This window comes from Tauraco erythrolophus, chromosome 9 (assembly GCF_009769465.1).
Source record: "Tauraco erythrolophus isolate bTauEry1 chromosome 9, bTauEry1.pri, whole genome shotgun sequence".
Taxonomy (NCBI): Eukaryota; Metazoa; Chordata; class Aves; order Musophagiformes; family Musophagidae; genus Tauraco; species Tauraco erythrolophus.
Window position 1 is genome coordinate 21,313,082 of NC_141473.1, and position 13,038 is coordinate 21,326,119.

At 40.2% G+C, this 13,038-nt stretch overlaps 1 protein-coding gene across 1 annotated transcript; it reads left to right on the forward strand.

Moving 5' to 3' along the window:
- Positions 1 to 1,224: 1,224 nt before the first annotated feature.
- Positions 1,225 to 4,208, forward strand: GDF2 (growth differentiation factor 2). The gene is made up of 2 exons (XM_009986027.2): positions 1,225 to 1,570; positions 3,268 to 4,208. The coding sequence occupies exons 1-2, from the start codon at positions 1,225 to 1,227 to the stop codon at positions 4,206 to 4,208; spliced, it is 1,287 nt and encodes a 428-aa protein (XP_009984329.1).
- Positions 4,209 to 13,038: the final 8,830 nt, after the last annotated feature.

Here is a 13,038-nt window from a genome sequence, read left to right on the forward strand (position 1 = left end):
AGACATGTAAGTGAGTATTTAAGAAGTCTGGGCTCACTTTAAACACTGTGTATGCACTGCTAGAAAACTGGCAAAGAATGTCCATAAAGGACAAAATATTGTCTGCATCTTTGCAATGAGATTTTTTTTAATGTAAAAGCTCATAATACTATTCAGACTTTATGGCACGTGTACAGTATGGATTGAGTTGTGCTCAGAAAAAAAATATATTAAGTGATATTTTTATCTATAAATAAACTAAGTTTTTTTCTTCTGTATCATGAGAAAATCCTATCATCAGTCTTGTATTTTTGCCTTGGCCCATTCTTCTCATGGATAACAATATCTCCATAGATAATCTTCTGTATCTTCACGGAGACCTTTTACTTTCCATGTGGCCTTAGAAGGCCTAGTTCTGTCTTCATTTTGAGGTCACTGAAATGACTGATTCCTTGGACTGGCTTGACCATCAAGAATCTAAGAAATATATTACATAAAATACTGTAAAAACAAGACTGAATTCCCATACACCAAAAGAATCAAACCGAAAACGGACAAGCCTGCAAGCAAGCCAACTTGACACAAAACAGATATTTCACTGTGTACAAACAACAGCTCTTGGCTGATAAAAGGAAAGAAGTTTTAAGGTTGTTTGTACTGTTACGAGATCACCTCTTGCAGAATCACAGGTCTCCATCAAATGATCAGGGATTTTCTGATGGCATATGAAGGGACTGTGAAAAAGATTTGTGAGATGTTATTTGCTAATAGAGTTAATTTTGTTCTAGATCTCTATTTTCTAGTCTTGATGAAAACAGCATAATCTTCTACGTCCCTAAGAAAGTTTCTCTTTGTGTTGGCAAGGAAATGATAGAAGAGTGTAATTAAGCAATGATGACCCGAAAGCAAAATGTGGATTCTTTACAATATACAATGTCCTTCCCCCTAGCCACATGTGTTTGTCAGATGTTTACAGAACCTTCATTAACTAAGAGCTTTGCTAGATAACAGAAGCTGAAGCATGGCATCAATGACTCTGATAAGGGCAAGTGTACAACCAATCTGCTTGACAACTGACAAGAGGCTGGGGTTTGAAGCAGGCTGCAAAAAGAACACAGGAAAGTGATTTGCAACGGGCATTCCAGTTGTTTGCCTTCCATCTCTTTTCCTCTGTCTGTAATGAAACAAGATTTTTAATCGGCTAAAATACTCTTGTATCTCCATCAGAAAGTACATGTGGAAGAAATGCATTATTTTGGAGTATTAGCTGCGCTGTCTGTTTTCAACATCATTGCCTGTTTGACAAGAGGCAAGCCTTTGGAAGATTGGAACAAGCTATCAGCTATGGGAAAGTCTGATGCACACTTTCATGGTCCTGGGGAAGGGGAACATGAGACTCATTTCAACTTTAAATCTTTCCTGGAGAATATGAAGACGGATTTACTACGGAGTTTGAATTTGTCAAGAGTTCCCTCACATGTGAAGACCAAAGAAGAACCACCACAGTTCATGATTGATTTATACAACAGATATGCTGCAGACAAGTCCTCCATCCCTGCATCCAATATTGTAAGGAGCTTCAGTACTGAAGGTAGGAGAAGTCCTAAATACATGGACTAGAATTTTTAAAGAAGTACATGGACAGTAGGTACTTGGATTCTTTTGAAATTCAGCGGGAACTGAGTGCCTAACTTCCACAGATTCTTTAGAAAAGAAACAAATTAAAATTTTGGATTGCAGTCTTGCTCTGTAGTTTCTTTTAATCTTTAAAAAAAATATAATTACCTTTAGTTTTCCTCTTTGATATTTTAACTATACAGTATACTCTTCTCAAACACATCAACTGAGATGATGCACTGAATAATAGAGTTTACATAAATCATATTTCTCAAAGCTAGAGATCTGGAACTGACTTGTAATGTTAGAATGCAAAGTTTTGATTATCTGTAACTGAGACATCCTCGCTAGAGAGCTGTTCTTTCAGGTAGGCTCTTATACTTAAAAACCACAGCAGCCAACTGAGAAATGTCTCTCTGGATTCAAGCAAGGAACAGCAGTGCTCTCCCAAAATCCTGGTTTAGATGGAAAGATTTATATGGAAACGGGTAGTCAAGCTTGTCTCAACTTAAAAACATTTAAGATCCCTGTCTGTGTAACATAGATTTCTTTTGTTTAAGAAAACAAAAGAAGCAGTAAAAAAGATAGAAGTAAATGCAATCTTTGTGACAAAAATGAGACAGTGAGAATCAAAGCTTCTGTTTATATGAAAAATAGACATACAAAGGTAACAGCACTAGGGAGAACTCAAAATTCCCAAATTAGTGCCCCTAGTCCTGAAATTGAAAGAAACCTTAACAGTATGAGCTAGATTATAGTTTTCATATCTCACACTCCTCTCTAACTGCCTTAGCGGGCAAACACTATGAAGAAATCTAAGCATTAGACAATTCAAATTGCCCTAAAACCCTATCATGACTGAGTCATTATCTTACATTGATCATCAAATAGACATCAGTCAGTGATGACTTGTAAACACTACTAATCTGATCTTCCAGCCAAATATCTGCCCCTCCCAAGGCAGAGTTGCTGGTACTGCACATACATTTGCAGAAAAAGAAAAGCAAACAAAACCCACGCAAGCTTAGTGAGTCCAGCCTGGAATGGACTGGGACCTGGGCATGAAAGGCTGTTCATCACCAAGTCCCAAGTTAGACAGACCGTGAAGCTTCAATTCAGGATTTTCAAAACTTTTCTATTTCCCCAAACTCCCAGTAATCCAAGCTGCTTTCAAAGTTGTCTGAAGACAACAACAAAAGCCTCAGCACAGCTAGTTCTTAGTATATGTAGTATACTTCTCTGTATTAGGAGGGCAGTTCATCCCATTGCATGATTATAAGAGTAGGAAATTCATAGGGTTTTTTAGGAATTCTGTGTGTAAAAATCTCTTTAGGAATTGCTAAATCTGAACACTCCCCAGTGCCTTATTTATGTACTTAATACTGAACAGCATCATCCACAGCTTGTTCTAGGCAGACACGTTAACACTCTCCACATACTCACCTGACCACGCAATCTTGGTGAAAATACTACCAACACTAGGGACTTCCATTTCCACTTCTCACTCCCTGCCATTGAAACTTGGCCAGAAGATGGTATTATGTTTTTTTTTTTTAAATGCTGCGTAGCCATGCTCTTATTTTACCCCCCAAATACATCATGATTCTTTTAAAGGAAGTTACTTGAACAGTCAGAAGCACTGTAACCACGTGTTTTAATTTCCTATTGCAGATGTTGTTTCTTTAGCTTCACCAGAAGAAAACCCATTTCAGAAACACATCTTGCTCTTCAACATCTCTATTCCACGATACGAGGAAATCACCAGAGCTGAACTGAGAATTTATATTTCCTGTCACAGGGAAGCTGGGTCTCTCTCTAGGCTGGAAGGCAACATGGTCATTTATGATGTTCTAGATGGTGACCACTGGGAAAACTCAGAAAGTACCAAATCTTTCCTTGTGTCCCACAATATCCAGGAGTGTGGTTGGGAGATGTTTGAAGTGTCTAGCGCTGTGAAAAGATGGGTCAGGGCAGACAAACTGAAGACTAAAAACAAGCTAGAGGTTGTTATAGAGAGTAAGGCTCTGGGTGATTTCACTTGTGGGAAGCTGGATATCAGTGTTACCCCTGACACTAAAAATCTGCCCCTGTTAATAGTGTTCTCCAATGACCGCAGCAATGGGACAAAAGAGACCAAAGTGGAGCTCCGGGAGATGATTGTTCATGAACAAGAAAGTGTGCTAAAGAAATTAGGAAAGAACACCACTTCATCTGAAGAGGAAGAACAGGCAGAGGAAAATACCATCACTGGGCCCCACCAGCATTCCTCCAGAAGCAAGAGAAGCATCGGAGCCAATCACTGCCGGAGAACTTCCCTCCATGTGAACTTCGAAGAAATTGGCTGGGATTCCTGGATCATTGCACCGAAAGATTATGAGGCTTTTGAGTGTAAAGGAGGTTGCTTCTTCCCTCTGACAGATAACGTTACCCCAACAAAACATGCTATTGTCCAAACTCTGGTGCATCTCCAAAACCCAAAGAAAGCTTCCAAGGCCTGCTGTGTTCCAACCAAATTAGATTCAATCTCCATTCTTTATAAGGATGATGCTGGTGTGCCCACTTTGATATATAACTATGAAGGGATGAAAGTGGCAGAATGTGGCTGCAGGTAGTACACAAGGCAGAATCTCTAAGAATAAGAATGCCCCCTTTTTCTGCTCTATGTAAATCTGTACATTAGTGATGCAGATTAAAATCCTTGCAAACAAGGTTTGGAGCAGGGAATGGGGCTGGTGGTTGTTGTTGCTGCTTGTTTTAAAGGAAAACTGGCATGTAAAGAATGGCAATCATTGTAAATAGTCTGCATTATATATCATGGCAAAGTGAATACTGGATTACAATATCGTGAGATTAAATGAACTACACATTATTTGGCAAAAGGGATGCAATTGGAATATCTTATTTCAACTTTTCTGTTTAATTAATTCTGTTTAGGTCACAAACTAAAGGACTTTCAATGGAATTTAGGGTGTCCTGTACATGTTTCATAGGTATGGAAATCTAATTCTATCAGCCAACTCTGACATTTTCGACTTCTGTAAAACTCAGTAAATGGAATTTAGTCTGCATGGTAAAGTCAGGAGTCTAAATTGTGCAAGCCTTTTCTTGTATCAGACACTTTTACAGGCAAATTATTTACTCCTGTAAGTGAAGATTTGCAGCATTCAAAACAGAAGAGACTCTTGGTCTTCTTTCGTTCCCGAGTTTCCTTCTGTTGGTAGCAGGTGCCTTGGTTTCAGCTTGCTTATCCTCAATGTCCCTATTTTTACCCCTTTATGGCACATACTTGAACGATAAGAAGTGCAGCCTTCCGCTTCTAAGACACTGTTTCCTTGGAGGAACAGCAGCCCTTATCTCCGCACAAAGATAAGGAGCCACTTTGACCTACTGCATATTCTTAGTATTTCTTTGCAAGAACATGCAGCCAAACGACGCTCAGCCTTGGAAGTGGTATCCTGAGAGCAGTGGGGGTTGGCAGAGCTCAGCACTTGCAAAAAGCCCGGGCTACTTACTTAGAGGCCTAAATATGTTCTTTGGAGTCTGACATTAGGCTCTGATTTCTTAAAAATTTCTTCTTAGCAGAAACTCTGTTTTACATATAAAATTCTTTCACCCCTTAGAAGTCTGGGAAAAAAATGAAAACTTCTATCTGTGTTCTATGAGACTTACACTGCTGTATGAGAAATACACTATCAAACAATACTTCTCCTGACTTCACTTATATTTTCACTAAACAAGGACACCACCTTTCCTGCAATCAAAGTAAACTTCCTTTGATTCTAATGAAGGTTTTGCCTGTACAAGAACAGACAAGGTGTCTTCTGTTGGTTTCAGGTGATAGGTGTAAGTGCTGTACAATGCCACCGTAGTCCACCTCATTTCTACTCCTCCACCGCCTTACACACACACACACACACAAAAAAAATTATATCAGGGAACAGTTTTGATCCAAACCAACGGCACACTACACATCTGTTCAAAATGGTGAACAATACTGATGAGGCAAAAATCTAAACAGTAGCTTAATGAATGGAAGCAACAGGATTTAAATGGCTACATATGTTTTAAATTAGGGCAGCCTGTGGGCAAGACGAATTCATTTGCCATGAACAGGTCAGCTTGAAATGTAATACACAGTTTATTTACTATTGTTAACTTAATACAGAGCAAATAGCAGGTGAGTGTGAGCAGAAGAACTGCTGGTTACAGTACAAACCATGAGCACAAAGCACAATTCACCAGAATCCTTGGATTGATTTATAGCCTTTTCTTTTAGAATTGGGCTGCAATTGGATCAGATCTGAGATCTGGGCCCATGCAAACTCCATCCATCCATAGCTGCACATCATTAACTTCCGAAGCTTCCCATGGCAGTTCTCTCATTTTACCACTCCCCACTGGCTTCTGTCATCTTACAGTCATCATTATGTTTTCGTCCTTTCAGAACTCCTGGTATTCTGTCCCTGTTTTGTTCATGTCTCCTAAGCTCACGACATTTTGCACAACTTTTCTTAATCAAGTAAAAGAAACCACCAAACAAGCACTTGGTGTGGTCACATTAGAAAAGTTATTCACCCATGTGTCAAGGTAATTGTAGCTGTGTTCCCTGAAGTCATCTAAACACAAGGTCCTAGTTATATTTTGACTTCACTGAATAAAGGACTTTGTCCATAATTAAATGAAAAAGTGGAGAAGGGGAAAGACCAGTACCCACATGCTCACAGAGAGAAATTCTCAAGAATCAATTTTTCTTTTTTTTTTTTCACATTCTGAAGTCAAATGTTGATCTTTGTTCCCAAGCTTACTTGGAGGGGAGATGAAAAAAAATAAAAAGACCCAAAGCCATTTTGGGCTAAAAAACTCAGCTCCTAGCTATGCTATCAAAATTCCAGAGAAGCTCTACAGATCCCGTCCCAAAATTGGACTACAAGTCACTTTTGTATTTTAGTCAAAAAAATCAATTGCTCTTCCATCCAGCTTTAATTATCACATTCCCATAGGATTAAAGTTTTGGTTGGTACAGTAATAAATCAAAACATGAGTATTTCCATAGGGTGATGATCAGGGTCAAGAAGAAATGAGAACTACAGATGCTACCTACAGCATGGCTGAAGTGTGTGTCAAATTGATGCTTGGTTTTACATTGTAAATTTACCAGCTTAATTTACGTAGTTTTGAACATTTGATTTTAAACAATTGCTCAAGTTCCTTCATGTTTCAACTGCTTTGGGATGCAGCAGATCAGCCAGGTGGCCAAGATGTGCTGGAGAGCATCGAGGCTGCAAAAGAGCAGGCAAAGCACCTTGCCCCCTGCTTCAAGCTGGGCCCCATTGGACACAGAAAAACTCCTCTCATCACTTGATTCTGAACATCAACCAGCAGCTTGCAGCTACTGAGGAGCAGGTTGGGGCTTGTGCACTGTCCAGCAGATGCACAGTGAAAATTAAAACTTATTTGTTAAACATAAACACATGGCTGGAGCACGCTCTCCTTCTCAGGCCCATTAGCTATCTGTGTAACAGCCCTGTAACAACAGAATCACGAGATAACTCCACAGCCAATTTTAAGGCTACTCTATGGCACTTCAATCTTAATAGATAAACATAGGAAGCTGGTGGAAGCTGGTCAGGAGATAGAGCTGTTGCTATTTTTACATAGCTTCCCATCTTGTCTGTGTACACAGCAGGCACAGTGTCCTCTGATTGTATCCACTCCTCTGTGCCATGTCCCAACACAGAAGAACAGAGATGCAATTCACCACTTAACACCATCGATCACTAAAAGTCAAAAAGATCTCAATTTTCCCTATTCTTTTCCACAGGTGAAGAGGCAATGGCCTCACGGGAATCTGGAGGTGTTCAGCTGGTATCTGCTCAGACAGTGTTATACTGAAAAGATCCTGACAATATAGAAATATTAAGCTAGAATTGTCAATTCCTGATATTCAGAATAATAGTTTTATACTGCCTCTTAAGGAGGCTTACCATTTTAGACACAATTGTGCTCTAACACGATTAACGCTGTTCCCAGACCACAGTTGATTCTTCTCTCCAGCCTCCTGAGAGCCGGGCCATTACCACGTAGGTAATGCACGTAGGTGCGTGGCCATGCACCACCTAGGCCCACATGGCCATGCACTGTGAGCTCCATGAGGTATCAGTACCGTGCTGTAGCTCCTCACAGGCAGCACTGAATCAAAGTCTGTTACTGCAAAGAAGAGCTGAAGAGTACAGATGGGAACGCAGAACAAGCTGGCAAAGCCAACAAGTAGTAAATGAACAATGCCTGTGAGGCAAAACTGCATCCTCAAACAGCGTAACAACAGCTCTGCATCCCCTCTGGCTGCTCTGAACAGCTAATAGGACACAGCATCTGACTACTAACCACCTCCCTTCTCCCTGTGCTGACTCCCCAACATACCATTTGTTCTGTGTTTAGCAGAGACAAAACCAGGGCAGGTCCTCCTGCAGTCTCTAGAGAACGAGGGGCTCAGAGCTCTGCCTGTCCATCTCCAAGGCTGAAGGCTCTAACTGTAGGTGTCTGAGGTGTCTACAAACCTCCTCACTGCCGTCCCGCCGCCTCAGAGCCATCTCTGGCCTCTCTTCAGCCTTCAGCGCTTTCTCCGAGCCCTGCCTTCATGCTCTCGGTGCCACTGCCAGGCTGTGAGGAGCCTCCAGGCTGCCTCGGCGCCATCTTCGGCCTGCGCGGTGCCTCCGCACTGCTTCCGCACCGGCTCTGCTCTTTACTCCCCGGACGTGTTCACGCCTTTTCTTATTCTCCTTCACACAGTACTTTAAAATCTCTTATCTTAAAGGTGCCTCCTGCCATTTCCTTCTGGGCTCCCCAGTTTTTCCAAGGGAAAAATTGCTCTTCCCGTGTCTCCAAGCTGTCCTGCTGCCATCTCAGTGCTGGATGCTGCTTCCAAGCTGCCTCAGCAACACATTGTCCCTCTGAGCTGCCTCAGAGCGGCTCCTGTTTATTTTTTTGTCCCTTCCCTTAAAGCTTCTGCTGGACTACCTGTCATAATTCGGCTAAAAGCCTCGCGAGAGAATGGCTCCAGTGTAGCCCTGGAAAACAGGAGGCCGTGAGTCAGTCCCCTCCCTGGCGCGCGAGGTGTGACTGGAGAGGGGCGGACGCGCCATTAGCTCTCACAAAACCCTGACGCTGGCCCAGCACACCAGAAGAGCGGGGCGAGTGATGTTCCCACTGCCTGGGCCTTGGTACCAGGCTGGCAACAAAACTTCCGATCCAGCAGCGGGGAAGAAACCTGGCTCTTCACAACAAACTGAACAGTTCAAGATGCCAACAGCTGGTCTGCCAGAATGCCCTGGGCGCTCCTGTCCTGTGTCAGCATGGTGGATAGCAGTGCCAGGACATGTTTGAGCATTCCTTGGAGGCGCCGGGCCCTCTGCAGCACAGTCTGCAGGAGCTGGATCACTTTGGCAGCAGCCGTTCATGGTGCCTGGCCACTAAACAAAGGCTGCGACGGCTGGCTGCAGTTCTCACTGTTTCAAATAGTAACCTCAGGATAGGAGGACCCTCGATGCAGTATTTAATATTCACTACTTATTATGGGCCAACTGTTTAGTGCACCATGCTGAACAAACATGTAAATCTATCAGAAATGTAGGATCTAGAGGATATAGACAATAGAATGGAAACACATAATATACCAGTTCTCCAAGGACTGCACATCAATTTCCCCTTCTTGTTGAAAAATTATTGCCACAATCCAAAACTATGTTCCTGAATTAGTTCAGGTTGGATAGATGCAATACATTTTCCGGAAGCCCTCCTGAATCTTCTACTTTCTTAGAACACGGCAGTTCATCTGTTCAGCAGAGTTGGTCAATGTGAGTTTATCACAGCTGTGCTCTGTGAGCTGCGATGACTCTTCACCTGTTCCTGCCTGAAATTAGAGAGGTTTCAAAATGGGAATATACGTTTTATGCCCTCCACCAACCTTTCAATAAAAATAAATTGTCTTCTCATTCTATTTTTTTTCCTTTCCTCTTTCTTGGTCTCTGTATAAAGACAGAAGGGAAGGAGAGGGAAGGGAAGGGACAGGACGGGAAGGGAAGGGAAATATTAATAGAAGAAAATAAAAATCCCACATTTCTCATTACAAATGTAATCATTCAAGAACTCACTTGAAGTGCTGCTTCCATTTTCGTAAAAGTGAAAGCTTTTAATATTAAAAAAAAAGTGAAAAGAATCTTCCAACATCTTTAATTTTAATCTATACAGGTTTGTACAGCGTAAGAACTGAAAAACTTAGGGACAAAAAACTAACATTACTGCTTTTGGCATGAGAATTATAAAGGAATCTAAGGGTGACATTATTCATTATTTGTATTTCTAAGGGGCCTAGAAAGCCTACTCAGGGACAAGGTTTCCTTTGTACCAAATAGTACAAGAACAGAACAGTAAAGACAGTCTTAGACCATACCTATGTAATCCAGTTATGCCTGTTGCAGACAGCCGTGAAGTAGCACTGACCCAGACTTGTACATCTATAAAAGGCAGTGAAGGTTTGTCTAGGAACACTTACCAAAGTCCTGGAAGCATTAAATATTTCATTAACATAGTCCTGTGCTTCAGCTAATAAACCCTGTATTAATTCATACATATAATTTAAAATATGGCTGTATTAGAAGGCTATACTAAAACCAGAAGTAGTTTATTTCCAAATTTCACCTTTTTCCTGTTGGCATTTCTGCCAGTGAAAGAATTGCTCTTGCTGCCACCTTCAGATGAGTCTCCTGCTACTGCGGTTTATCGGTGACCAAATGGGCTACATGGGCCTGATGAGGGAATGGTTAGACCTGCGCAGATGAGAACCAGGGAGTATTGAAACAAAATACATAAAGAAAAAATACATAGTAAAACATTTAATCTTGCTCTTGTGGAACCTTTTTAGCATGTGATCTGAATGATGCAGACTGTACGTGCAGACTAGTCTGGGACACATAAAAGAAAATACCTCTTCTCAGAGTATGTGGGAAGCTCATACCCACAGGAAGTCAGAAAATGAAATACTTGTGGACAGATTTTAAAGGATCATAAAGTTTTATGCGTTATAAAAGCTAGAGCTAGGCCTGAGCTATTGAGTTCAGCTCAAAACTAAAATCAAAATAAGAATTTGGCTTGGGTTATATTAGAAATAGAATTGATGGTAGAGTTACATTGTGGATCTAGGTACTCAGAGTTCAATGAACAGAGTTGCATTAAATAACATGTTTGATAAAAATTTAAGCTATATTTATATCAAGAAATGAGTAAGTAGAGAGTCGTTCTCCAAAGCCTGAAGAATCCACACCACACAAGGAAGGATTCTTACATTCTAAAACCATCTACAAAGAATTACAAAGATAGCAGTGAGTGATATATGTCATATTGAATTCAGGGCAAGAGAAACAGATCACTGAACAGATCCAGTGTGGAAAAATACTTCTTTCCACTGTCCTACATTTTAAACTGTGCATGCTGAGAAAAGCATTTATTTTACATTTACATTGTGAAGCTAGTTTTGTTTCTGTGTGCTAGTAATAAAGCGCATGAGGAAGAATATGTACCTGAACTTGAGGAATAAATTGAACAGTGGAGTGTTGCCATATCTTGGCTTTTACTGTGGAAAACTAATCACAATCCTGTATAAATTTCTCAGAACCCTAGCTTCATAAAAACCTCAGCTACAGTTTCCAGCCCTTCTGATATGAAAATCTTTAGAACATGATACAATGCACAATAAACATTAGAAAAACAGAGAAAAATTATTTTTTTAATCTTATGATTTTATGACAATCCCAGGCAGGAAACATCTGTTTCACGATTTTTAACCTCTAGATAAGGCCTCACTGGAGAAGAAAATTGTGAATCTGTGGAAATACTTCCTTAAATGCTAGGAAAACCATTATCGTATAATGAGTTTAGCAGTGTATATATAGAACTTATTTAGATATGAAGGTAATTATCTGGCACATATCCTTATTAAAAGTGCTCTGTTACTGTCTGTTACTGTCTCCTTTCTGAGTATAATCTTCATGGCAATTCATCTATGTCTGCTATATTCAGACTAAGATGAGGTGACTGTTAACACCTCGTATATGACAACTATAACACCCTATAACACTCTGCACAGCAAGTTGAAATTGAGGTAATTTGAGTAATACTTTGTCATTTCATGTTATATTAATTTCTATTCTAGAAGTAGAAAGTGGCAGAGAAGAATATAGTGAAAAAGAAGGCCCTTCTAAAAAAATAAGGATTTTTTTAAAAAATATTTGCTGTGATTTAAACAGCAGAATGAAATTACTTTAAAAAAATCCAGAAAATACACATTTCTCTAATTTCTGTGGTAAACAATTTAACCTTATTTCCACTACCATCCCATACTTGGTAAATAGCTTCATATAAACATAAGTGTCCATTATGTACTATGTACTGAAGGATTAAACAAGAAAGTACTATGTGTACCCCATAAACATGCAATGTCATTCTTTTTTTTTCTGGGACAGAAAGCTGCATGCTTAAAGCTACTGTAGAGACAGACATAAATAGAGACCCATCCTGACATATTCTTAGGGACATGGATTATTGTACTTTTTTTCCCAATTCCTGTCACAATGGATCCATTTTGTAACCCTGCTCCTTGGCTCCCGGGCATGCCCTCGTCCAGCACCCAGCAGGAGTAAAAGGAAGAAAGAAGTAAGAAACAAAAAAGGGGACCCATGGAACAACCCAGCCCCCTAGCCCAGCAGGCAAAATATCTAACCCTTCCATGTTTACACATATTTACTTAATTGTTTAAGATCATATATATGTTTTCTTTACCATTATGCTTTGTTTCCATCATAACAAAATTAGTCAGTCTATATCTTCCCTTTCAAGTTAATTGAAAGATGTTGGAACACACAAAAATTGCAAGTAACATTAAAATGTTAAGCACTCCAAAGTAGGAAATGTCAGAATTAGGATTGTCTATACATCATCTCCCTCTTGTTCATATGCACTAATTACACAATCGCAGCTCATAACATTTTTATTTCAGATACCCTCTGTCTTAGTGCACACAGCACATAGCACATAGTGCTTAAGAATTAAGTTGGGGATTTATGAAGTACAATATCTTGTCTACTGAATTGATTATCTTAACGTACACTACAGTGTGTGCAATTATTCCTGTGGTAACAGCATTTAGAGATGCTATCAGAGGCTGGGAGTAAAGGCAGACTATGTGGTAGACATTAATGTAGCAAAAAAGATCCCTTGCCCTGAAAACTTTCCAGGTTAGTCAGACTGAAGAGCTGTGGGTTAGAAAAGCAATAGAAATCGATTTGCCCAGGGTCCTGTCCACTGTGTTGCCTACATGAGGAATTAATGCAGCTCTGGTAATAAATCCTGTAGCTCAAAAGTCAATTTCTGGACAACATGTGGTTACGC

Coding starts and splice junctions, on each gene's coding strand:
- GDF2 (XM_009986027.2), top strand. CDS start 1,225: ATGCATTATTTTGGAGTATTAGCTGCGCTGTCTGTTTTCAACATCATT. Junction 1,571..3,267: donor AAGGAGCTTCAGTACTGAAG/GTAGGAGAAGTC, acceptor TTCCTATTGCAG/ATGTTGTTTCTTTAGCTTCA.